The sequence below is a fragment of the Mobula birostris genome, chromosome 18, assembly GCF_030028105.1.
Source record: "Mobula birostris isolate sMobBir1 chromosome 18, sMobBir1.hap1, whole genome shotgun sequence".
In the NCBI taxonomy this organism is placed as follows: Eukaryota; Metazoa; Chordata; class Chondrichthyes; order Myliobatiformes; family Myliobatidae; genus Mobula; species Mobula birostris.
In genome coordinates, this window is record NC_092387.1 from 40,000,301 (window position 1) to 40,016,583 (window position 16,283).

The window sequence follows — 16,283 nt, forward strand, 5'->3', positions numbered from 1 at the left end:
TCTGGAGGATAATGTTGTTTACTGGATCAGCAAATTTGTGGAAGACACCAATATTGGGGGTGTAATGGACAGCAAGGAAGGCTATCATGGCTTGCACCGGGATCTAGACCAGCTGGAAAAATGGGCTAAAAATGGCAGAGAGAATTTAATGCAGACAGGTGCAAGGTTTTGCACTTTGGTAGGACCAACCAGGGTAAGTCTTACACAGTGAATGGGAGGGCACTGAGGAGTGTGGTAGAACAAAGATGTGGTATATCTGGATTTTCAAAAGGCTTTTGACAAGGTCCCACACAGGAGATTAGTGTGCAAACTTAAAGCACACGGTATTGAGGGTATGGTATTGATGTGGACAGAGAATTGATTGGCAGACAGGAAGCAAAGAGTAGGAATAAACGGGACCTTTTCAGAATGGCAGGCAGTGACTAGTGGGGTACCGCAAGGCTCAGTGCTGGGACCCCAGTTGTTTACAATATATATTAATGACTTAGACGAGGGAATTAAATGCAGCATTTCCAAATTTGCGGATGACACGAAGCTGGGCGGCAGTGTTAGCTGTGAGGAGGATGCTAAGAGGATGCAGGGTGACTTGGATAGATTAGGTGAGTGGGTAAATTCATGGTAGATGCAATTTAATGTGGATAAATGTAAGGTTATCCACTTTGGTGGCAAGAACAGGAAAACAGATTATTATCCGAATGGTGGCCGATTAGGAAAAGGGGAGGTGCAACGATACCTGGGTGTCATTGTACTCCAGTCATTGAAAGTGGGCATGCAGGTACAGCAGGCGGTGAAAAAGGCGAATGGTGTGCTGGCATTCATAGCAAGAGGATTCGAGTACAGGAGCAGGGAGGTACTCCCGCAGTTGTACAAGGCCTTGGTGAGACCACTCCTGGAGTATTGTGTGCAGTTTTGGTCCCCTAACCTAAGGAAAGACATTCTTGCCATGGAGGGAGTACGAAGAAGGTTCACCAGATTGATACCTGGATCAACTAGGCTTATACTCTCTAGAATTTAGAAAATTCAGGGGCGATCTAATTGAACCATATAAAATTCTAAAGGGATTGGACAGACTCGATACAGGAAGATTGCTCCCGATGTTGGGGAAGCCCAGAACGAGGGGTCACACTTTGAGGATAAAGGGGAAGCCTTTTAGGACCAAGATAAGGAAAAACTTCTTCACACAGAGAGTGGTGAATCTGTGGAATTCTCTGCCACAGGAAACAGTTGAGGCCAGTTCATTGGCTATATTTAAGAGGGAGTTAGATATGGCCCTTCTGGCTAAAGGAGGATCAGGGGGTATGGAGAGAAGGCAGGGACAGGGTTCTGAGTTGGATGATCAGCCATGATTGTACTGAATGGTGGTGCAGGCTCGAAGGGCTGAACGGCCTACTCCTGCACCTATTTTCTATATGTTTCTATTACCCAACATCAGGATCAATACAGCCCCTCCTTCCATTGGACTATCTACATATTGATTTAAGAAACCCTCCTGAGTGCACCTAATAAATTCTGCCCCATCTTAACCCATTGCATTAACAAGGTCCCAATTTATATTATGGAAGTTGTAGTCCCCCCATGACAACAACTCCTTTGTTTTACAACTTCCTTAATCTGCCTGCACATCTTTTCTTCAGTGACCTGGTAGCTATTGGGGTGGTCTGTAGTACAATCCCATCAGAAAGGTTGCATTCTTCCAATTTTGAGTTCTATGCATACGGACACAGTGAACAAGCCCTCCCTTATATTCCCTAAGAGTACAGCAGTGATAATGCCCACAATTAGTCACGCAACTCTGCCATCTCTCTCAAACCCCTCTCTATCTTTTTAAGAATATTGAAACCCTGTGATATTAAGCACCCATTCCTGTCCCTATCTCAACCTGTTCCCTGTAATGGCCACAACATCACAGTCCTATGTATTGACCCATACTCTAAGTTCATCACCTTTACTCATAATATCCAGTAAAATACACACACTTCAAACTATCTGTCCCATCATATCTACTACTTTGTTCCTGCCTGTTATTACTGGCCTTGACATCCACCTCCCTCTCCAACCCTGCACTTTCTGACCTGGTGCTCTGGTTCCCATACCCTTGCCAAACTAGTTTAAACCCTCACGAGTAGCACTAGTGAACTTCCTGACCAAGATATTGGTTTCCCTCCAATTCCGGTACAACCCATCCCTCTCGTACAAGTCACACCTGCCCCAGAAAAGGTTCTAATTATCCAAGAACCTGAAACCCTACCCCCTGCACCAGTTCATCAGCTGCTCATCCATCTGTAAGATCTAGCCCTGCCCTGACTAACACGTGACACTTGGAGGAATCCAGGGATTACAACCTTGGAGGTCCTGCTCTTCAGTCTCTTCCCTAACTCCCTATACTCACTGTGTAGAACCTCTTCCCCCCTCTACCTATATGTCATAAGCCCTGTGGGCCTCTGTAGCTTGCCAGAGAGCATTGGTCTTTGGGGTTTCTCGAGCACCTGTATTTAATAATTGTTACAGCCACTAAGCCTAGGGCTCCCTGTTTAATCTTGTCAAATTAATTGTGATCGGCATGTGTTTCCTGCATTCTATTGTAGGGTAATGTAACAGATGGAAACATATGCATAATTCACAACCATAGACACTGAGTTGGGGTTCACTTTAAGAGGCTGGTCTGATGTGATGACAAAATGACGTGTGTTCTGTGTTAGGTGGACAATAAAGGAGCTGTTACAGTTTCCCTTAAACATATAATGCCTCTGCCATTTTATTTGCAAAAAACTACACTGATGACCCCGATGCTCTAAGATGATTCCAGAGTTATTGAATGTGTCAGCCAACACAGTCACTTTGAAACTGCCGGAGTTTTGGGAGCAAAATACCGTCACTTGGCTTGTAAAGGCGAAGCCCAATTCACGCTGCGAGCATTCTCCGCAGAAGACACCAGATATTACTACATTGTAGCATCGCTCAGTAATTCCACGGCAGCAAGAGTGGTGAGTCTGCTTATACACCCACCTGAACACAAAAAAATTTGCATGATGAAAAGTCACCTATTAGAAACTTCCAGACTATCGGAGCCTGAATGCGCCAAACAGTTGCTCTCCTTGCCTGGCCTGGGGGATGCTAGACCTTCGGAGCTAATGGACCACATGCTGTCTCTCCTGGAAAATCAACAAATTTTATTTTTAAAGAATTCTTTTTGCAGGAAATGCGTGAGCAAGTTCACATAGCCCTTGCTAATTCACCTGTGAACGACTATAGGGAGCTTGGTAAATGGCTGATAGTCTACACTCAGCCAAGCAAAGGTGCATCATTCTTCTTCCTTTTCCTACCTCAATAAACCCAATCAGCAGGGCCTCCAACACTGCCAGAACGGTGCTTTTACCACTAACACTGGGAAGTGCCAACCGCCTTGCAGCTTCGACAGTGCCAGCGCATGGAAACATCAAAGATCTGTCAACACTGTGGGTTTCAGCTCCCAGGGTCATCTACTGTTCATTGCAGACTCCCTTTAAGGACGACGCTTCTTGTGGGACATGGGTGCTCAAGTGAGTGTGCTGCCAGCATCACCTATTCATCAGAAGGCAAAGAGTGACAAAACCTCACTGGAGGCCACCAATGGCAGAAGGATCCAGACTTAGGGGACATGATGGGTGACGCCCTTCTTCAGTGAGCAATGCTACACAAGGGACTTCGTCCTGGCTAAAGTGGTTAGATCTCTGCTCAGCGCTGATTTCCTGTGTGTACAAGGACTGTTGGATTATCTTGAGAACTGCTGACTTGCTGACTTTGGGTCGTTACCCTGCTCTCCCATCAAGTTTCCTACAACGACTGTCAAGCACATGCACCACTATATGTGAGTACACTCGACTGCTGGGTGAATCCTCAAATCTCACCAAGCCCATATTCTCAACTATAGTCACAAAACATGGAGGTGAGCACATTTCCACAAATGGCCTGCTGGTCCATGCCCACGTACACAGATTGACCCAGAAAAGCTGGCAACCGTGAAGGCTGAGTTTGCCAACATGGAAAGGTTTGGCAATGTACACAGGTCAAATAGCCCCTTCACACGGTCGCCAAGTTCAATAGTGGTTGCCGCCATTGTGACGATTACCCACACGTTAACAAGGTCACCTCCCCCCCCCCACCGATTGTTACCTAGTCGCCCACCTCCAAGACTTTTCAAGACGTGTAGCCAGAAAGTTAATCTTTTCCAAAGTAGACTTAGTTAGGGGCTACCATCAGTTACAGCTGTGATAACGTCACTTGGCCTCAGAGTTTCTTCACATGCCGTATAGGCTGACTTTCCAATGTCTGATTGACTCTGTATTAAAGGACTTAAGATTTTCTTCTTGTTTACCTAGATGACATACTTGTCACCAGGGCATCCAAACCTGAACACGTATCACATCTCCACACACTTTGAGCACTTAAGCCAATACAGGTTGATTATTAATCCTGCTAAAAGCCAGTTTGGGTTGTCAACCATTGACCTTCTCGGCCATTGCATCCCTGCAGAGGGTGCAAAATCCCTCCCATCAAAATTCAGCGCTACTATGGATTTCCCACCACCCTGCACAACTAAAAAAGTACAGGAGTTCTCTATCACTGCTTCATTCTGTGAGTTGCTGAACTTATGCTCCCCCTGTATAGTGCCCTTAAAAGCAACGCCCCTAATTGCGTGCTAGACTGGTCAACAGACGTGATTAAAGCATCTGATGACACTAAATGAGCTCTTTCCAACACGTTCCTACTGGTGCAGACACTCCCCAATGCGCCTACAGCCATTACTACTGACACTTCAGACTATGCTGTGGGCTCTGTGCACAAACAGTTGGTTGGAGACAAGTGGCAGCCAGTCCCCTTCTTCAGCCAGCAGCCCCGTTCCCCACCCCTCTGAAAGGAAGTGCAGCATGTTTGCCTGTGTGCTTCTCGGTCTCTGTCTGGCTGCCCACCATTTTCATTTTCTTCTAGAGGGTTGCCATTTCACAGCATTCGTTGACCACAAATCCCCCATGCACGCGATGGCCAACATATCAGACCCTTGGGTCTGCCTGCAGATCCAAGTTCACAAGTGATATACGACATATCAAGGGAAAAGATAATGCCGTAGCTGATTGCCTCTCACGGCCTGCCATTGAGGCCACAAACATAGGGGTTGACTATTCTGGCATGGCAGCCAACCAAGCTACTGACCAAAGGTCCAGGCTTACCAAGCAGCAGTCACGAGCCTGCAGTTAGCTGACAATAAGTTCAGGGAGGCTGGGGTTTTTCCTCAACCGGTCGTGCTCATTCCTTTGTGCCCACAAACTGAAAGCATATTGTTTTTAACTCCAATCATGGTCTATTGCATCAAGGCCAGAAGGCCTCACAGAAATTGGTTGCATTAAAGTTTGTGTGGCACAGCCTTAGAAAGGGCGTGCGTGATTGGGCTGCAGCCTGTGTGCTGTGACAGCAGGAAAAGAATTAACTGCCATGTTCAGGTGTCACTAGCACCTTTTGAGGTCCCTGAGCAATGGCTTGACCATGTCAATGTGGAATGGCTGGTCCTCTTAACCCATTCTGTGTTTTTACACACCTCCTTACCATGGTGGACTGTACAACCAGGTGGCCAGAGGTTGTCCCTCTAGCGTCGATGACGGCCACAGACGTGGCTCAGTCATTCACCAGCACCCAGGTTGTTCGGCTGGACACCCCATCTGCTATTTCCTCTGACCGCAGTCCCCAATTCATGTCAGACCTACGGGCTGCGATGGCCCAGAACCTCGACATTAGGCTACATCACACTACAGCGTATCACTCCCAATCCAATGACCCAAGTGAGTGGTTTCACTGCTCCTTAAACACTGTTCTGAGGACTTCCCTGATGGATGAGTGTTGACATGATTGTCTCCTGTGGGTCCTGCTCGGAACAGCTCCAAAAGAGGACCTGCAGTCGTCCATAGCTGAGCTTGTATACAGGCAACTGTTATGAGTGCCAGGTGACTTTATTTCTGACACCATGACTGCCTGGGCGGCCTCTCAGCAGCATACCGCCCTTCTCAGTCACCTCACTTCCTTTGCACCTAATCCTTCTTCCCATCATGACGAACAGCACTCCTGAGTCCCTGTTGGCCTACAGTCTCCCTCTTTCATTTTCGTCCGCCATGATGCACTCCAGCATCCCCTTAGGCCCCCTTACGACGGCCCATTCCACGTTTTGGAATGGAAAGAAAAGACTTTTATCATAGATAGGTGGGGTAAACCTGAATGTATTTCAGTAGATCACCTTAAACTGGTCCACCAAGATTTGGAGGATTCTGCTACCATGGCCCTGGTGCCACAACATGACGATGAGCTTGTCAACACACCTCTGGATGAGCCAGAGGCACCTGCTGTTCCTCCACCCATGGAACACGGGACCCGACCTGAGTGGCTCGTCCGAGCTCCAGACAGGCCCACAATGCCCCTTTTGATAAATCCTGGGGACGCCTGTGTCGGGTAATGTAATGGACAGAAACATACAGGTACATAATTCACAACCACCAACACTGAGTTGGGGTTCACTTTCAGATGCTCAAATGCCATGATGACGTAATGGCGTGAAGTTTTTTTCTACCACGTTTTGGTGAACAATGAAGAAGCTTCCTCTAAACCGAACATGCCTTTGCTGTTTTATTTATGAAAACCTACACTATGATTATTTAAGCAGCACACACAAAATGCTGGAGGAACTCAGCAGGCCAGGCAGCATCTATGGAAAAAGTAGAGTTGACATTTCAGACCGAGACCCTTTTGTGTGTTTTGCTTGGATTTCCAGCAGCTGTAGATTGTCTCTTGTTTGTAACTACGATTATTTAAAGAGGATTCTCACTGTGCTCCGTTAGCGGAGTCCTACTGTGCGTCGAAGGGGAATGATTTGTTTTGTGGTGTCACTCAGTCGTGCCTCCGAGGCTCTGCTGGTACCCCTACGTCTAACCTCTTGTTCCTTTCTCCTCAAGGGGAGTCTGCTGTTCCTCCGCTCCTGAGCTGAGTCCTCATTCAAGCTCACTGTGACAGAGTCTGCTGTCTTCTGCTCCTGCGTTGAGCTGGTGCCAGTGACTACCATGGTAGAGACGGTCTGCCTTTGAGTCCAGTCCTGCGAGCGCTCATTGTGGCACTATATCATTGGTGCCTACGTGCACCATGACCTCTGGCTACTCACTCTCCCTCTGGAGAACATTCTGCAACTGCTTTCAGACATGCTGGACCCTGGCACCTGGGAGGCAACGCACCCTCCTGGCGTCTCTTTTATTGCCACAGAATCTCCTATCCATCCCCAAACTATTGAGTCCTATCACCATCACCCTCCCTGTTTAACCCTTCCGTGCTGAGCCTCAGAGCCTGCAACCCTGCCACTCGTCTGGCTGCTGCTACTGTGCAATGATAGGTCATCCAAGGGGGTATACTTAGTGTTGAGTGGAATGGCCTAACTAACTGCTTACTTCTCCTGGTGGTCACCCATCTACTATCCAAAGCCTGCATTCTGGGTGTAACCACCTCAGTAAATGTCTCCCTATGAGGTGTTCAAACCCCTCCCCCCTCCCCCCACCCCCGCAGCTGATTCAGAGTACATCCAGCTCCAGTTCTTTGATCTTGTCAGTCAGGAGCTGATATATATATATATATATATGAGATATATAAGATGAGATTTGTAAGTGGCGACAGGAGAGTTCAGTAGTCTTACTGCCTGGGGGAAGTAAATGTTTCTCATCCAAACAGTTCTTGCCTTACTGCTACGGTACCTCCTGCCTATGGCGGGCGTCAAAAAGATTGTTGGATGGGTGGGAAAGATCATTGACAAAGGTAAAGGCCCTGCATACACAGCGCCCCCTGATAAATCTCCCTTATGGGTGGAACAGAGACCCCCTCGAGATCCTCTTAGCAGTCCTCTCAATTCTTTGTCGGTACTTATGGTCAGATACCTTGCAATTCCTGTACCAGATGGTGATGCTGCTGGTCAGGACAGCCTCAGTGGTGCTCCTGGTAAAAAGTGGTTAAAATGTTGGGGAGGTGGGGGAGCCTCACTTGCCTCAGTCTCCTCAAGAAGTGGAGATACGGCTGTGCTTTCTTGACCAAAGAGTTTATATTAAGGGACCAGGTGAGATCGCCCATTATGTGCACTCCCGGAAATTTTGTGCTCCTAACTCTCTCCACCAAGGAGCCATGTATGTGCAGCGAGGTATGGTTAGCCTGCTCCTTCCTAATGTTCACAATCGTCTCTTTGGTCTTGTCCACGTTAAGACTCAAGTTGCTGTGTTTGCACCATTCTGCCAACCTTTCTACCTCCTTTCTGTATGCAGTCTCGTCATCGTTGTTGACGAGGCCAATCACTGTTGTGTCGTCAGCATCTTGACTCTGTTTGAACTGGATCTAGCAATGCAGTCGTGCGCCAGCAGCGTGTACAGCACTGGGCTGCTGCTGTACCTCATCCACCTCAAGGTTTGAAGTGTTGTGTGTTAAGAGATATTCTTCTGCACACCATTGTTGTAACACATGATTATTTCAGTTACTGTCATCTTGCTGTCAGCTGGAATCAGTCTGGCTATTCTCCTTTCTCATTAACAAGGCATTTTCACCCACAGAACTGCCACTCATTGCATGTATTTTTTGTTTTTTTTACAGCATTCTCTGTAAACTCTAAAGATTGTTGTGTATAAAAACTCCAGCAGATCAACAGTTTCTGATATATTCAAACCACCCTCTCTGGCACCAGCAATCATTCCAAGGACAAAGTCACATACATCACATTTTTCCCTATTCTGATATCCAGTCTGAAGAACAACTCTTGACCATATCTGCATGCTCTTATGCATTGAGTTGCTGCCACATGATTGGCTGATTAGATATCTGCATTAATGAGCAGCTGTACAGGTGTACCTAATAAAGTGGCCACTGAGTGTAATTCCGCATTTTGTCCAATTCAAAGTACAAATGTCTCCTTCCTTCTGAAGCTTCATTCTTTTTTTTTTGTGTGAATAGCAATCCCACCTACGTGGGGATATTGAATAAGAAACAGGAGCTCTTCACTTTGAGCTTTTAAGATAACTGTACCATATTAAAACTGAAAGGGGTCATTTTAACCTTGAGCATTAGTGCAAGCAAATGCTAGCATGCAGAGATTTTATATTCTTCCCAACATTTATTTGCCTTGGAATCAATGGTAGAAATATATAACAGGCTAGTATAGCAGTTTCACTGAGTTTACACCGTCACAAGTCAAAATCTTATCAAGTTGGATCCATAATTTAGTCCAAGTCAGATTTATTGTCATATGCAAAAATACATGTGCAATGAAAATCTTACTTGCCGCAGCATCCTCGCCACAACATTCACAAGAAGTATATAAAACAAATTATTTAAGAATTAAAGAATTAACAATTAAGAAGGCAAGAATTAACAAGCTTCCTTGTTGAAGTGACTATTTACTGCACATTTCAGTTATTTTCAGGACTAGATCCTCACATTTTCTTAAGAAGGGTAGAAAGTAACCTAAAAGGTAATTCTGATTTCTGATGATGATATAAATCACAGGAGAACTCCTGAGTCAAGATACCCTTCCAATGGTATTCACAATGGGAAATTTATTCGAAGAAGAAAAAGGAAACTATATAAAAAGATACATCGGAAAGAAATGCACAAAATCAGTGCAAAGCTGCTGAGTAAAATCAACCTACATTTACAGAGCCTCTTCAGTGTAATAAAATATTCTGATGCTGTCGAAAAAAATTTGGTGTAGGACAAGATTTAGTTGTAATGGATGTCGTAAAGGGAGGTGGAAAGATGGAAAGATTCAGAAAGAGAACTTGAGTGGAGCCCAGAGAGCTTATGTGATGCTCTGCTTTAAGGAGTTCATATGAAATGAGGTTATCAGCTACTTCACTAGAATTTCAACAAAATAAATAGGTTTGCATTCCTACCGGAGTTCAAAATAACCTCAAAGAGTAATATCCTGCACAATATATGTAATTTGGTTCTGTATGGTAATCAATCTCACATCCTGTTTATGATTCCCATGATAACATAAAATATACACACACATCGAAGGACAGTTTTATCTCTTGGGTTGCAGATTAATGTCATTTGCTGCCATTTGGGTTCATAATCAATTTACAACATGTCTGGGCTTTGACAGTAAGTGCAAAAGTGCAACTTATACCAAAGTGTTGTCAGGGAATTGCACCTTTTCTATGACACAGAGAGAGTGGGCTTCAGTCACCGACTGAGATCAGATCAATGCCTGTGATTCAGACTGAAGGAAGCACTGCATAGGAACATGATTCAGGCTCCTGAGCTCCTTCCATGACTCAGTTTCATTTGGCCAATTTGTACCTTAAAACCAGAAACATCAAAAATAAACAGCAGGGTACTGGCAGGCGAGAAGCATAAGCTGGAGGGGTTGGGGACAGCGGGTGGTTTGGCAGTAACAGATTCCACAGACTTGGAGTAACTGGCAAACACCAGAAGGGGAAGGGCGTCTCTCTGCCTATAGGCTGCTGGAATGGGTGCCTGCTAGGACAGTCAAAGTGAATCCAGTACTAATGTTCAGAAGGAACTTATATATATTTAACACAGGGGAAGTGAAGAACAAAAAAAAAGGGAGGAATTAAGTACCCTTTAGATAGAGTCAGAGAGTCATAAGGCACAGAACCAGGACCTTCAACTCATTGTGCCTATGCTGAACATCAAGTACCTGTCTATAGCATGCCATCTGCCTGCACTCGGTCCATAGCCTTCTATCATTTTGCGATTCAAATGCGTGTCCAAATGACACTTAAACTTTGTGAGGTTGTCTGCCTCCACCACCTTCTTAGGCAGTTTTATTTATTTAGTTATCTTTTGGGGTATGTTGTAGAGTAGGCCCTTCCACTCCTTCGAGCCAGGCCGCCCAGCAACCCCTGATTTGACCCTAGCCTAATCAGGGGACAATTTACAATGACCAATTTACCAGTATGTCTTTGGACTGTGGGAAGGAACCCACAGAGCACCTGGAGGAAACCCACATGGTCACAGGAAGAACGTACGACCTCCTTACACACAACGGCAGGAGTTGAACCCAGGTCACTGGTACTGTAAAGCGTTGTGCTAACAAATGCTCTACCTTGCCATCCCAAGAGCTCGCATAGATATGCTGGCCTCTTCCTGTGCTGTATCATGCAGTTAAACAATGTAAGAACTGAATTGTAATAACATGAGAACTGGGTTGGTCTGCTACCTCCAGAAGGCTTTATGAGTGGGGCCAGGCAGAAGGCAGCTTAGTGAACTAAACCTGGGTGGTTTCCCCATCCTCTGCCACCTCCATAACTGTGATGCAAACAAGCAGAGGAAGCAAGCAAAATTTGTTCAGAGTCATAAACTTCCTATCTGATGTACCATTTATGTAGGACATCCAGCCCACTGGTACAGTGTTTTAAGATAAGCCACTACCTGGGTAAGACAGAGATGCCATAATCCACATAGCAATATTACATGTTGGGTGGCAGGGTGCAGACACATTTCTACCAAAGAAGGTGCAAGGTGCTCCTTCCCTCTCTGAGCCTTGGGCAAGCTGCAGCACCTGCTTAGCCCCACCACCCCCCTCCCGATCAGGGTCACTTGAAGCCACGGGAGCAGGTGGTGGATGGTCGTACGAGCAGCTGGCGCATATCACAAGTCCTGGTTATGTGACCACTGACGCCAGGCAGACAATCTCTGAAGAATATTGATAAGGGCTGGGGTCACTGCCCAGAAGAAGGCTATGGCAAACCACTTCTGTAGAAAAAATTGGCAAGAACAATCAGGGTCATGGAGAACATGATCAGCCACCTCCATACGACGCAGCACATAATATTACACTTGATGATGAATATTACACTTGGGTGATATAGCAGCAACATATTCCAGCAGGGTGAATTAACATGGAGGTTAAGGGGAGGTTAATTTCCTTCATCTGTGTAATGCGTATGGTCTGAATATTGTTGCATATTGAAGCCTACTGAGACATTCCTTTTTTACCTATTTCTTTCACTTGTATAGTTTAATTCTGTCTACTCACCCTGTATTCCACCCATTACCTTTTCCCACATGCTCTGCATCATAGACTAACTTGCTTCTCTCTCTCTCTTAGTTCTGTTGAAGAGTCCCAGACCTTAAAATCTAACCATTTCTCTTTTCGTCTGCTGGGAACATTGTCCCCAATATCTTCCATTTATAGTTCAGATTTCTAACATCTCCAATTTTCCATAAGTACATGGATGGGAACAATATAGAGGTACCGGTGCAGGTCCACTGGGCAGAATAACATTTCAACATGAACTAGATAGGCTGAAGGGCCTGATTCTTTGCTGTAGTGCAAAGTCTATAACTCTATAAATTCTGGCTTACTCAGCTAGTTCCCCCTTGCCCTGTATAAGAAAACACAAAGCTCCACGGTGGGCTTGACCAGGCAGAGTCCAACGCTGGATTTCTCATGATATTACATGATCTGCTAAGGTCCTCCAGCACATCGTTTATTGCTTCTGAATCTCTTAGCCCTGCAAGCGCCATTCCTGGGAGCACGTGCACCAAACGCTCTGGGGAGTCTGAGATAAATAGTGATTTGCTGCTTACCTTTTCTATCGCAAGCTGTGAGCTCGAGGGTCTCCCCTGGAGTATTTCTGGGGCAGTAAAGGTGTAGACGTCCCCACCTGAGGCATTACTTCTGAACGACACTTCACCACTCATTGACAGTAGCACTGACCAGGGGCAGATAATGTAACTGAAGGGAGCATCTGTAAAGTAAGGTGAAAAATGAAGGCTGTGATTAAATCTCTTCCAATAAACCAATAGAACAATACAACACAGGAACAGGTCATCCAGCCCACAATGTTGTGCTGATTTAATTAAACTAGTAATTAATAACCTATCTAAACTAGCCCTTCCATTCTCTGCACATTCATGTGTCCAAGAGTCTCTTAAATACATCTACTGTTTTCCCTCCAACACCATCCCGGGCAGTGCATTCTGGGCAGTACAGCACTCTCTGTGTAAAAACTTGGTCTGCAAAATGTACAATCATTAGTCGGCAAGGTTGATCAACAGTTGCCTCTGTCTTGCATCCTGGGACTGTGAACTTAGCCAAGGAAATGGAATGAGATGTTAATGATCCTGATTACTACAGCAACATCAAAATGGGCAACAATTGGCTACCCTGGTCAACTGTGGTTAACAAGCTAAGAAGCTTATGTATTCAAATCCTGGCTGCTGCATTTAGGAGCAATGTTATTACTGCCTATTTAGGTAGTTAACAGCTGATATAGCTAGTTATTATCTGAGATAAAATAGTAATTTTTAGACTCAGGAGAAAATTTTCAAATATTTGGTTACTAAATGGGATAGTTGAGAACAAAAGGAATAGGAGCAGGAATTGGCCAATTGGCCCATCGAGCCTGTTCTACCATTCAATCAGATCATGGCTGATCTGATTGTAGACTTGGCTCCACCTACCTGCCTTTTCCCCATAACCCTTAATTCCCCTACAATGGAAAAATCTAACTGTCTTAAACATATTTAATGACGTAGACCCTACTGCTTCCCTGGGCAGAGAATTCCACACATTCACTACTCTCCTCATCTCCATTATAAATCTATTTTCCCCAAATCTTGAGGCAATGTCCCCTAGTTCTAGTCTCACTTACCTGTGGAAATAACTTTCCTGTCTCCATCTTACATAACCCTTCCATAACTTTATATTTTACTATAAAATTCCCTCTCTGTACCGATGAGTATCGTCTCAGGTAGATTAACCCCCTCAGCTACAGAATCAAACTGGTAAAACTGCTCTGCACTACCTCCAAAGCCAGCATATATTTCCTCAGGTAAAGAAATTTGATTCAGCCTAGTGGCTAGTTTGATGCAGGGATTCTGTTGAGAGCACAAATGCCCGATAAGAAACAGAAGCAATTTAGCATCTCAAGCCTGCTCCATCATTCAATCAGATTGTGGCCGACCTTCTACCCCGACACTACTTTCCCTATGCTGTCCCCATATCCCTTGATTCTCCCAATAAGAACTTATCTCCAGGGCAATGATGAAGTTGTTCAGCCGAGGCCAATGAGAGCAGGTGAACGTAACAGGCCATTAAAACAGTAACTGCGGTTCCCAAGTGTGGGTCCACATCAAAAGGGTATGAGGGTGGTCCTGCTGTTAGGGATGTAATGTCTGGATGGCAAGTATCTGATTGTAAGGGCATGCAGATTAAGGAAAGAGCTGGTCATTGAAAACAGAATGGTATGGACATTTACTTTTCAGAGGGTGATGAATCTCAAGAATCCCTACTCCAAAGGTTACATCACTGGGAGTACTTAAGATGGAGGCAGGTACATTGTAGAAGAATCATGGAATTGAGGGCAATGGGGAAGGGGTGGCCATGGAGAATTGGTACAGAAGAGGCACTGAGGCCTGGGGTAAATCTGCCATGATTATATTGACTGGCATAACAGGTTTGAGGGGTCAGTGGCCTGTTCCTGCTCCCATTTCCTGTATTTGTGGGTGGGACAGGACGGAAAGTTATCCAGATTATTGTGCAGTCCATCCACTGCTTGTGCTTCGCCCCCTTCTGAGATTTAAAGTGCTCCTTTCTGAAATTGTATTTTGCAAGCAAATACAATTCTCAGCTTGCCAGCATTCCTGACTCTCTCCTGACTTTCTGGTGGAGTGCCTCTTTGTCTTGGAAAGGTTACAGAGCATGGCAGTGAGTTCACAGAATCACAGAAACAGGCCCCTATAGCACAGCTTGTCCATGCTGACGATGATACCTATCACAGCTGTCATGGTTGAACAGTCAGTAATATGACCAAGCTGATGGGCCTCATCCTATGTCCATCCCCTTCCACAGATACATCCAGCAGCTCTCTCTTTGACCATGCTCCAGTATCTGCAGCCTCTTGTATCTCCATGTAAGAATGTACCAAAAAGAAGCAAGAGGTTCATCTACAGAGGCACTACCTGAAGAAGGTAACATCAAAGTTTCCCACTATCCGGACCATGCTGCCTCAGTTACCACCAGGTGGGAGGCATTGAAGCCTAAATCCCACACCAACAGCAAATTCCCCTCAACCATCCAGTTCTTGAACCAACCTCAACAACCCTAATGAATACCTCAGTATAGTACCATCAGTCAAAGACAGCTTCAATCTCTCCATAATAAGACTGTTGAATGGTCAAGGTAGAATCCCGACATCACAATCTACTTCATTACGGTCCCATTCACGTTACTGGCTACCTGCACTGCACTTTCTCTCTGACTGTAACACTTTATTCAGTATTCTTCTATTGTTTCCCCCTTGTACCATCTCAATGTACTGATGTGATGAAATAATCTCTATGGATGACATGCAAAGAAATTTTCTATTGCCCCTTGGTAACTATAAAAATAATATACTAAATTTACCAAGGCTATGAGCTCTTTGACAACTTTGATCACATTGGACATTTTATTTATTTCCAGTTGTGTTTTCTCTTGTAGAAGCTGTATATGTTTCTTTTGAATCCTGCTTCTCTGATGCCATGTGCCTGTAATACTGCAGAAAGCAATTTTTTTCAGTGCATACATGTACTTGTGCATATGACAATAGACCGGACACCAACTTGAGCAGGTGTCAAGCATCTGTTCAGATATCCAGTCATTGAGTGAAGTGATTTGCACTGACCAGACTGTGTGATCATCAAAAAAAGCAGGCAACACAGAATTGGCATGCTGCCAGCACCTCACTCACTGCCCACGTGTAAATTAATCAAGATTCTGTGCCTCTTTTTGGAGGCTGTTGAGTTTACCACTTTGTATTATTTTGTTCCTAACTCCAGTTCTACTTGGGGCTGAACAATTCCGACAGTCCGTGCTCAAAGTTCAACATTCACGTTCAAAGCAAATTTATTATCAAAGTGCTTGCATGTCACCATATACAGTACTACCTGAGGTTCATTTGATTGCAGGCATTCACAATAGATATAACAAAACACAATAGAACCTGTGACGAGAATACACATAAATTAAGATGTTAGCTGGCCTGGGCTGGCACCAGTGGGATCAGCAGTTGGTCTGCCACCTGTCTTCAGGAGAAAGAGAGATAAGGAAAACAATGGAGCAGCACTTGGAGATGTTAATGAAGGGACGGGAGAGTTTAACGGAAGGAGAGCTGTCAAGATCGGCTCCCCCTTTGAACCCTGAACTATTTGAAGTGATGGACAGGCGATACCCCAGCAGGGGGATAAAAAGGGACAGGTTTGCTAAGGCAGCACACACACGACACCCG

General features: G+C 45.2%; 1 protein-coding gene across 1 annotated transcript in view; it reads right to left on the reverse strand.

Annotated features, from left to right (window-relative positions):
- ptpn20 (protein tyrosine phosphatase non-receptor type 20) overlaps nucleotides 1-16,283 on the reverse strand; it is a 412,353-nt gene that overhangs the window by 336,758 nt on the left and 59,312 nt on the right. The window contains exon 3 of the mRNA XM_072282567.1: nucleotides 12,601-12,761. Coding sequence (XP_072138668.1) covers nucleotides 12,601-12,761 — 161 coding nt within the window. The remainder of the gene's footprint in view (nucleotides 1-12,600; nucleotides 12,762-16,283) is intronic.